At 39.8% G+C, this 11,188-nt stretch overlaps 2 protein-coding genes across 2 annotated transcripts in view; one reads left to right on the top strand and one right to left on the bottom strand.

Moving 5' to 3' along the window:
• Positions 1-3,066, bottom strand: part of SNX5 (sorting nexin 5) — a 23,431-nt gene extending 20,365 nt beyond the window's left edge. Inside the window, exon 1 of the mRNA XM_004686937.2 lies at positions 2,841-3,066. Within this exon, the coding sequence (XP_004686994.1) occupies positions 2,841-2,891 (51 nt within the window). The 5' untranslated portion in view covers positions 2,892-3,066. The remainder of the gene's footprint in view (positions 1-2,840) is intronic.
• Positions 3,067-4,123: 1,057 nt separating this feature from the next.
• Positions 4,124-11,188, top strand: part of MGME1 (mitochondrial genome maintenance exonuclease 1) — a 36,628-nt gene continuing 29,563 nt past the window's right edge. Inside the window, exon 1 of the mRNA XM_004686936.2 lies at positions 4,124-4,755. Coding sequence (XP_004686993.1) covers positions 4,245-4,755 — 511 coding nt within the window. The 5' untranslated portion in view covers positions 4,124-4,244. The remainder of the gene's footprint in view (positions 4,756-11,188) is intronic.

The following is an 11,188-nucleotide window of genomic DNA, read 5'->3' as shown; positions in this document are numbered from 1 at the left end:
GTGTGTAAATAAATAAATAAATAAATCTGAAAAAAAGAAAAAGAAAATTATGAAGTCAAAATGTTAATACTGCTCAGGCTGAGAAACCGGTTAAAATCCAAATTCTACATTAGACATTAGTCACTTACTTGGTCTCACACCTAATAGAGATTTCAAGATCTAAAATTCTTTAATAGCCTCCGTGACAATCAATTTCTTCCCCCTGCCCAAAAAATGTGAGCAAACCTGCTGAGTGGGGATCTTAAGACACTGAGTGCAAACTACCGATGCAGAACTAAATCTTGGGCAGCTTTATTAAGTCAGAATTTCAAAATAGAAACATGAAATTGGGCCTCCATGGAGGTGCAGCTCCATCAAGCTATCTCCAGCCACTGCTGCATAAATTCAATTCCCCTTCCCCTCTACAAGGCACAGCAGACCTCTCCAATCTCTATGGCTGCTCCTCTCCACAGCGTTCCAGTAGCTCTGACCCTTCTGCTCCCCACTGTGCCTCTGGTGTATCCTCCCTCTCACCCTCTGCACCGCTGGCCTATAACCCAGTTCCTGTGTGTGCCTCAATAAAACAAATCTTAAGAAAAAAACAAACTCGGGCCATTAAAAGTAAACAAACTCCAATCCACAGAAATTACTAACTGGATTTACTTCAGTAATGGGAAAGCTCAGGATTGATCCTGTACTAATTCACACACCAGCTAATAATTATCTGCCAGAGTAATAAACATTAATGACTCCATTTAAAGTGGCACAAGGCATATACCCTTTAAAGCCCATGTAACCAACTACTGACATTAAATCCAAGTTGTAATGCCATCAGGCAGAGAAGTGTTACACCTAATTCAACTATGCTCCATAGCAATTTAAGAACCACAAAAAGTCCTAGAGGCAACCAGGTTCCATCCACACTAGTCATATTTGCTAGACTAATGGGGAAGAAAACTCAAAGCAGGGAACTACACACTGAAATCTGTGAATGGGGCATCTAAGCATGATGCCTAGCTACTTGCATTTGGCAAATGTAAGACCAGAAAAGCTTAAAAGCAAAATGACTTGAGGTCAGAGCAGCTTAACTCCGAGAACAAGTTTCTCCATAATCTCCAATTATTTCCTCATAGTTAGGGACAACTGAGAACTTTTATCCAGTCTAGAGCAGGAGGGGGGCACAACACTAGTAATCTACCATAAAAGTAAAAATGTATAATACAGTCTTTCCCATTGATAGAAGACTGGTTCAATTAAGCATCTGGTCCCCTACATTGTTTTCTGGTAAACAAACCCAACTTTTTGCATTAAAGGATTCGACTAAATAAACGTCAAGTTATCAGATACAGGCTCCATTCAGTTTCACTGCACTGGCAATAAAATGTCTTGAAGAATCCATTCTGTTCTCCACTTCTACTGGTATCTAAATCCATGAGCAAACCCAGGAACCCCTATCCTTATGGAAATTCCAAAGCAAATAATAAAAACGTCTGCGCTTAAAATATTTTGTTGAAGTAGAAAGTACTTTATTTGACTAATAAAGAAAAGCAAGCCTATGCCCAAGACTTGACCTCCTGTTATTCCACACTTGTTCCAAACTCCCTTTTGGTGAATTGTAAAAACCACAACAGCAGGGTAGGAAGCAAAATGAAGCCAAGTGTCAGAGTAGTATTTTATTATTTCAGTTTTTGTAATTAGTTAAGTAAAAAATCCTACTTAATTCTTCCCAGTTGCCACTAAAACTGAAGGTAGAAAACAGCTTTCATAAATTGTTTTGCTGGAGGAGCAGTGGGGAGTAATTCAAAAAACCAGTCACAATAAATTGTAGTAACTGTAGGTCAATTACAACAGCTGAATCCTTTTAAATAGCTAATTTAATGGGGGGATCATCAAAATATCAAAATTTCAACTCAACGACTAATTAAAGCCCTACAAAGAAAAGTGCCTCTATAGTGTTTTTTAGAAATAATCACTTCAATTCCCATTTCGTTTTAGTGCAAGAACAATTCCTCCCACCTTTCAACCATCAAGACCCTAGTTATATTTCAAAAAAGCAGTAACTTTGTTGCAACAATTCAGTCCAACTCAACCAAAGGTGGCGATTTCTAAACAGATGCAGTAAATCCCGTTCTTCTAGATTTCTTAAATTTGACTGCGCCTTTTCACTTTCTGCTGGACTCTCCTGTAGAAGGTTCCGCACAGAACGTTGTGGGTTCCGACCACAACTGCCTTCAACGGGCCAGTCGAGAGCCGAGGCTCCTCTGTAAACCTCACTGTGCTACGGTAAGTTGACCTGACAGAATCATACCTTTCAGACCTCAAGATTTAACTCTTGAGGCACTGAGCTAAGTTACAAGTCACACCAGTATTTCAGAGTGAAGTCCAAGTTCAAGTACTTGCACCAACCAAAAATTAAAAAGCGCTCGCAGTGTCCTCGAATTTACAGTTGTAAAGAACACGCCTCAGATCTGGCTGCATGCAAACTCCCCAGTATTAGAACCAAAAGGTTTCCCGCGGGAGGGGACTTCTCGTTCACTAAGAGAAGGACAGTCCCGAGGAGTTTCAATGTAATTAATTCATCCTCGGGTGTCCGCCGAGACGCGTGGCGCGAGCGCTCGGCACCCAACACCCGCGCGCTACAGGATGTCGCCGAGCTCCTCTTGCTCTCGCCCGCAGCAACGCGGGGTGCGCCACCGGGAGACCCGGCAGAAGGCGCTCGGGGTAAGAACGGGTGCGCCACGAGTGTGGACGCTTCTCCGGGAAACATCAATGCTGCCACAAGGACTGGGGGAAGGAATTTGCGAGTGTGAGAGAGCGGCGGGGCCTCGAGTCCCAGAGCTTGAGGGCGGGAAGGGCCTCACCTTGCTGCGGTCCTCTTCCTGCTGCTGCAGCAACTCGGGAACCGCGGCCATGGCGACGCGGGCCTCGAGCAGGAGCTGCCTGGCTGTGCGAGGAAAGAAGAGGCTGGGCCGCCGCCGTCGGGGCGCCTCTTAGGGGCGGCCGCGGCCCCGCCTCCAGTGGCCTCCCTGCCCGATGGCGGCAGGAGGCCGCGGGACTCCGCCACCATCCCAGCAGCCCCGGGAAAGGCGAGCGGCGCGCCACGTGCTCCCCTAGAGCGGCCTCCCCCGACCCCGCTGCCGTCCATGTTGGAGCCGGGCAAAGAAGCTACGCGGGGCCTACCCTTGCTCGGCGCCACGCGGGAACCGCCGACCACAGGACCGCGACGCTGAGAGGACTAACAAGACAACCTCCCAGCGAAGCGCGTCTCAAGAAAGAGCGCGTGCTCCTGCGGGGGAATTTATTACTCAGCCCGAGTCCAAGATGGCGGACGATCTGTGACGTAAGCAAGATATCGTGAGAGCAAAGCGGGCATTTCAGGCAGCCGCGCTTCCGCCTGAGGCAAGAGAACTCCATTGATAGCTTGTCAGCTGAGGGTGAACGACAGGGTAAGGGCGGTACAAGCGCCCTGCAGGGCATGCTGGGATTGCTTGCCTTGGGCGGGGCCTAACTCAAGACCAAAGCGCGGGACTCATGAAAGTACGGGTCGCGAGAGGTTGTTGGCGTCCTGGAAGTTAAGAGAATCCTGCTGGTTCCGAGGTATCTAACCCTGCAGTGAGCTGGGCTTCTACTTACGTCGTCTGTCCCCTAATCCTGACTCACAACCGAGGAGTCATAGCCGTTCCACTTCCACTTGTGGGGGGCGGGGGGCCGCCTTTTGGGGACCACCATGGTGGGCTCTACTGACTGCCCCTTAGGAGCTCGAACTCTAATGCAAGATTTCCCGCTTTGTAAAACCGGATCGCACAAGTACCCACTTTGGAGGTTGTAGGTGTTAAATGAGAACTCTCCATACAAAATACTTAGCAAGAACCTGGTGTTCAGGGTTCTGTGAGACATTGTTAACTATGGCTACCCACACCGCTTTGGGACCGGTGCCAGCGTTCTGTTCTTAGATTCACACAAGCCAAGTTGACTTCTTAGGCTTCGCATTTCTTAAGCCTGCCCACTATTTCGTATATTACTAAGTGCTGGGCCATTCTGGTACTGGTGAGTCTTTGCAAATAGCTTTGTCCAAGCATATCGATAGAACTTTTTGAATACAATTTTAACGCCCTGTGTAATGCCCATGAAGCTTTCACAAAGATAATTCAAATTTTTAAGAAGTTTGGTATCTAACACCGCTTTTCTCTTTAATAGGAAAGCAAAAGTTAAAAGGGTTTTGGCATTGCAAGTAGAGAAGAGGGAAGTGAAAGAAAAATCTAAATATGAAAGCATTTCAGACCATCTGCATGCAACTCAGGTCAAAGGGGTTTTTGGTAGAACCAGACCCCCGTGTGAGATTCTCCACTTCCTCTTGCTTATGTGACCGGAAAAAAAAAGTGAGCCCTTATGAAGAAGTAAATCAAGAAAAATATTCTAATTTAGTAAGGTCTGTCTTGTCGTTCAGAAGCCCTGTTCAAACTCCAGAATCATTGTTTGAGGAAGATACTTTACTCTATGGACCTGTGAGTAAGAGTAAGCAGCCAAAGCAAGATGAGGAAGCAAGTGTTCCACGGAACTGGTTTTCTCTCTTCAATCCAGAGAGACGCATAAAACCAAATGCAACGTGTGATCCTACAATTCCTTTGAAAATTCCTTTGCAAAAGAATATGATACCAAGTGTGACCCGGATCCTTCAGCAGACCATGACATCAGAACAGATTTTCTATTTGGAGAGGTGGAAACAACGAATGATTCTGGAACTGGGAGAGGATGGTTTTGCAGAATACACTAAAAGTAACTTTCTCTATAACTTTTCTAAAATATAGAATAGTGTCAAATGAATTTCCTTTTTAATCTTAACTAGTAAGGAACTACCTTTAAATGCTGATAATTAGCGTTAAGTAGCACACTTATGTATTAACTCAAGCCTCATTACAAAGAAGCACATATATCATCTCCATTTCTCATATGAAAGGGGTGCATGGAGATAATTACTTTAAATTATGCATTAAGTTCATAGTTTTATAAGTTACCAACTTAAGTATTAAATTGTCTTTTTTTATTATTATGGGAAAGTCAGCCACCTGATTAAAAAAGTTGTAATTGTTTGCTGGGCATTCTCTTCAGAATCTTGTCAAGAAACCCCTTGCTCTATTTAATACTGGTAAACTTAAAGATTCTAGCAATAAAGCCAAAACATGATCTGTTCTTAGATCATGGTAAATTCAGGTAATCAGATACTCTTGACTAGGAACTGAAATGAACGTTAGTCTTCAATTTACTAACTTCTTAGACAAGTAAAGAGAATAGTTTCCTTAAAACATATTCCATTCAAAAGCAAGATGAAAGGAAAAACCATTGGCATGGGGAAATCAGCTGGTTCCTATCAGCATTACATAACTGTCTTTTGTTAAAACTGAGTTTTACATTGATAGTCCCTCACTTCCCAGAGGACACTTCATACATCCACAGTGGAATACATTCACTCTTATTTTTAGTTTAAAGTGTATTGTGCTATTCCGATATAGCTCTCAACCCAGGATCAATCTTAAAAAATATGAAAAGCCTTTTTTTTCCATGAGGTTTTTTTCCATGATATTAGCATCCTCCCAGCACTCCAAACCCCCAGCCCCACCCTACTCCCACCAAAAAAGGGGAAGGAAAAAAGAAAAAACATTTCATAATTCACTAAATTGATTGACAGGAGAGGCAGCCTTTTTTTTCCCAGGCATCCATGTACCTTTTGAACATGGCTGAGGATAAGACTGTCTGACTTGACTCTTGATTAAAATGATCACAGTGGAAAGGGCAGAAGCTTATTCAGTTTTTTGATTTCTGCCAGTTCTACAAGCCCCAATATTGGAGACTCAAGAAATTTCTTTTTTAATGAGCTTTGTCTTTTATACTGGGAGTTGAAAACATTTCACCTTCATTCCTTTAATGCTATCCGTAATAAGTCTTGAACCTTCTAAAATATATTTTGGCAAATTGAATCTAATTTATGTTCTGAGCCTTGCATGTAGGGACTCCCATAATGATTCCCATGTTCTTGGCCTGTTATATGTGAAGAAGGGTTGGGGGTTGGGGGACGGTACAGGGGAGGGGGGGATGCAATCTGCATTGAAGAATGAATTGTCTGTTTGCTTGGCAGTTGATAAAGCTTTTTGTTTCCTGTTTTAAACATGTTTGTGATCTGCTTCATCAAGGCAGTCTTTAAGGTGAATACTTATATTTCTTTCCCCTAAGTTTTAATTCCATCAGTCCTAAATTTCTTGTAGGCTTTTATTTGTTGAAGCCAATCGAAAGGAGACAGGAATTGAATCTGTAATATGCACTTTAATGAGAGACGGGGTTATTTTACCCCAAAAACTTTCTTGGCATCTCAAGCTGGCCATTTTCTAGTGAACATAGCAAAGACAGCTGGAGTGACCCTCCCACACAACTCCCTGTCAAGGTTGGTGCCCCAGTCTTCATCATGCCCAGAGTTTATTGTCGCCTTACTGGTCATCTTGACTTAGGTATATCCTGTTTTCCTGGCCCTGGGAAAAACATCCTGTTTTTCTGATAGCGTCAGTGTCTAACACTTTGGGCATTGTTGGGGTAGGACTCTCAGTTTAAAACAAGACTTTTAACCCAAAGAAACTAGATATTAATCACATGTAGTTTTCATGTAACCTATACTATGTGTGTATATGCTGATTGCTATACTAGGTATGATTCCGTCCCTTCCTCCCTAACACCTATCAGTATAAATTAGTTCCTAGCTGAATTTCTTTTTTTGTTCTCTTTTAATGCCTTGTTTACTTATATACATTATTACATCATTGTTCATTTTTGTATGGTGTTTGCTTTCTTTTATCAGGGGTAGTCCACCATAAAATTTCTACCACCAGTTCATCCATGCACCATCACCACAGTCCCTAGTGCTCTTCTTGCCCTTGTTTTGATCCTTCTCTTTCCCCTGAAGAATGTCTGCTTTATAGTTGCCTGTTTATTTTTGGTTTTATGTTTTTTGTTATTTTTTTCCTTGATCCCTTTTTTGGTTCCCTTATATCCATTCAATATTTTTCTTTTTCCTTCTGACAGTTTCACTAAGCATAATCCCTTCTAGCCCCATACATGTTGCTGTGAGTGGTGTTAGTTTTATCTTTTTTGATTGTTGAATAGTATTCCATTCTATCTGTGTACCACATCATCTTGATCCAGTCATCTATTTTTGGGCATTTGGGTTGTTTTCAAATCTTACCTATTACAAATAGTGCTACAATAAACAAAGGGCACATCTATTCTTTTGAACTAGTGTTTTTGTGTCATTTGGGGAGATCTCTAGGACTGGAAATGCTGGGTCCATTTTTAGAAGTCTGAGGATCTTCCAGCCAGCTTTCCATCATGGTTGGACCAGTTTGCATTCCCACCCCAGTGTAGCAGAGTTCCTTTTTCACCACATCATCACCAACATTTTTGAGTATTGCTTATTTTTTTAATATGTACCTTTCTTATTGGTGTACAGTGATTTCTCATTGTGGTTTTGATTTGCAGTTTCCTGATTATGAGGGATGTAAACATTTTTTCATATGCCTGTTGGTCATTTGCATTTCCTCTTAGAAGGAAATGTAATAGTTTATTTTTACATCATTTTGTGATAGTTTATTTTTACATCATTTGTGCCTTTTTCCATCTCAGTTTTAATCTTCGTGGACTTCCCATCTCCAAATCACCACTGTGCCATCAACATAGTACAGTGCACTCTTCCCCCACCCCTTTTTTGATCCCATTCCCCACTCCACCCCTGTAAAATGTCTCTGGTATATAGTTGTTCATTATTATTATTTTTTCCCCTGGTCCTTATACTCCTGCTTTGAGTGAAACCATCTGGTATTTTTCCTTTTCTTTCTGGCTTATTTCACTAAGCATGATCCTCTCCAGCTCCATCCATATTCCTGCAAAAGGTGTGTGTTTATCTTTTTGATTGCTGAGTAATATTCCACTGGGTGTATATATCACAGCTTTTTAATCCAGTCATTTACTTTTGTGTCTGCCCATTTTTTAAGTGGATTGTTTACTTTGTTTATGTTGAATCATGTGAATTCTTTGTGTATCTTTGTGATCAGTCCCTTATCAGTTGTATGGGCAAAACTATTCTGCCAATAAGTAAGTTTTGTTCTTTGTTTTGGTAAATGTCTCTTTTGCTATACAGAAGCTTTTTAGTTTTGATGTAAACGCAGCTGTTTATCTTTTCCTTCTCTTTCTTTGCTTTGGGGGGGGGGTGAGTCAGAAAGATGTTACTGAGATGTATGTCATGTAGTGTTTTACATATATTTTCTTCTATATATTTTATGATTTCAGGTCTTAAATTCAGATCTTTTATCAATTTTTAGTTGATTATTTGTGTGTGGTGTAAAGTAGTTGTCTAGTTTCATTCCTTTACATTTGGTGGTCCAATTTTCCCAGAAACATTTATTAAACAAACTGTCCTTGTTGCGTTGTATATTCTTTGCTCCTTTGTCAGGGATTATTTATCTATATATGTGTGGCCTTATTTCTGGACTTTCTATGTGGTTCCATTGGTTGTGTGTCAGTTTTTGTTCAAGAACCATACCGTTTTTATTATTATGATCTTGGAGTATAGTTTGAAGTCTGAGAATATAATACCTCCATTCTTTGTTTCAGTCAGGAGAGCTTTGCTATTTGAAGTTTTTTGTGGCTCCATATGAGTTTTGTCAGTATTTGTTTTATTTCTCTGAAGAATGTCATTGATATGTATATTCAATGTATTGAATCTGTAAATTGCTATTCGTAGGATGGCCATTTTGATGTTAATTCTTCAATCCATAGGGGATGTCTTTCCATATTTATGTCTTCTTCTTTTAACAGTGTTTTATAATTTTCTTTGTATGGGTTCTTTACTTCTTTAGTTGGTTTATTCCAAGTATTTAATACTTTGTTTCATTATATAAGGGATTGTTTCCTTGACTTCTTCAGATTGATTGTTTGCATATAGGAATGCTACTGATTTTTGTGTTGATTTTATCTTAACTACTTTACTGAACTGGGATCTATTGATATGATCGTATGGTTTTCATTTTTCTCTTTGCTAATGTGTTGGGTTACAATACATAAATTGAGTTTCAGATGTTGAAGCATCTTTGTGCCCCTGAAATAAATCCCACTTGATTGTGGTCTTTATCCTTTTGATGCATTGTTGGATTTTGTTGGCAAGGATTTTATTGAGGATTGTCACATCAGCATACAATAGGCATATTGGCCAGTAGTTTTCTTTTTGTATGTGTTGTCTTTGATTGGTTTGGTATTAGTGTAATGTTGGCATCATAGGAGGTATTTGGTAATATTCCTTCTTTCTCAATTTTTTTGAAAGTTTGTGTAGGATAGGCACTAGTTCATTTCTGAACATTTGGTAGAACTATTTGTAAAGCCATCTGGTCCTGGGCTTTTGTTTCTGGGGAATGTTTTGATTACTGTTTCAACTTCGATTCTTGTAATTGGTCTGTTTAGGTGTTCTATCACTTTTGGATTATTATATCATTCTAGGAATTTGTCCATCTCTTCTAGATCATTGAATTTATGTGCATATAAATATTTGTGGTAATCTCTAATTATTTTGATTTCTGCTGAGTCTGTCATAATTCTCTTCTTTTATTCATGATCCTATTTATTTGTATTTTCTCCCATTTTTTCTTTGTGAACCTGGCTAGAGGTTTGTCTATTTTGTTTTTGGTTTCAGTGATCTTTTGGATTGTTTTTTAATTTCTATTTGATTTTTATTATTTGCCTTCTACTGGTTTTTGGGTTTTTATGTTCTTTTCCTAGTTCTGTGAGATAAGAGATTAGGTTGTTTCTTTGAGTTCTTTCTTGTTTCTTGATGTGAGCTTGTGTTGCTCTATATTCTCCTCTTACGACTGCTTTTGCTATGTCTCATACGTTCTGGAAAGTGGTGTCCTCATTGTCATTCAACTCAAAGTATTTTAATTTCTTCTTTGAGTTCCTTTTTAGTTCAGTGGTAGTCAGTAGAGGGGTTTCAGTCTCCATGAAATGGGAGTGTTCCTTTCTTTTCATGATTTATTTCTAGTTTGATGCCTTTATGATCAGAGAAGATTGTTGGAATGATTTTGATGTTAATGTATCTGTTGATGTTCTGGAGTCCAGTACATTCTCCAATTCTGGAGAATGATCATGGGCACTTGAGAAAAATGTATACTCATTATTTTTGGGGGTACAGTGTCCTGTAGCTATCTGTTCAGCCCACAATGTCTAGGTCTTTCTTTAGGGCTCTAGAGTCCTGGTTTATTTTTTGTCTCATTGATCTGTACATTGGGTGGACAACATGGGGTGTTGAAGTTTCCTACTATATATGTATTTTCTCTAATGTCTGTTTTCCGAGGTGATAATTGTCATATATTTTGGTGCACCTTCATTTGGTGAGTATATGTTGATGAGTGTTATGTCTTCCTGATGTATTTCCCTTTAATCATAATGCAGTGTCCCTCAATGTCTCTTTTTAACATTTTAAGTTTGAAATCTATTTCATCTGATATAAATATAGCTGTTCCTGCCTTCTTATTTGTCCCATTATGCTTGTAGGACTGTTTTCCAACCTTTTACTTTCAGTTTGTGTTTATCTTTTGTAGTTATATAGTTATGTTTTCCTTAAGTGTGTTTCCTGGAGACAACAGAAGGTTGGATTTTGTTTTTTAGTCCAGCTTGCTGCTCTGTCTCTTTTTATTGATGAGCTTAGTGATATGTTGCCATCTGTATTTGTCTTTTTGTGATTTTTCTTCCTTGCCTTATTCTGTTCTTATTCATTTCTCTGTTGTTTTTGGCTTTAGGACTTCTTGTAGTATTTTTTGGAGTGGAAGTTTAGTAGTAATGAATTTCTGGAAATAGTTTGTCTAAGAAGATCCTTTTTAACTTCATAAAGGAAAGAGAGCTTTGCAGGGTAAAGTATTCTTGGTTAGTATTTGTTGACTTGGAGTTTGTTGAATATGTCATTCCAGTCTCTTCTTGCCCATCGTTTTACTTCAGAGAAGTCTGAGGTCAGCCTAATTGGTTTTCCTTTATGGATTATCTGTTTCTTCCCTGTCATCAGCTTCATTTTTTTTCCTTGTCTTGGACTCTTGGAAGCTTCACTATTATGTGGCTTACTGTAGATTTCCTTTCACTGTGGTAATTTGGTGTTCTTCTAGCTGCTTGTATGAAAATATGTCTTTCG

The sequence above is a fragment of the Condylura cristata genome, unplaced genomic scaffold (assembly GCF_000260355.1).
Source record: "Condylura cristata isolate star-nosed mole 26May11 unplaced genomic scaffold, ConCri1.0 scaffold00022, whole genome shotgun sequence".
Taxonomy (NCBI): Eukaryota; Metazoa; Chordata; class Mammalia; order Eulipotyphla; family Talpidae; genus Condylura; species Condylura cristata.
Note: the sequence above shows the minus strand (reverse complement) of the source record. Positions and strands in the feature narration are given on the sequence as shown.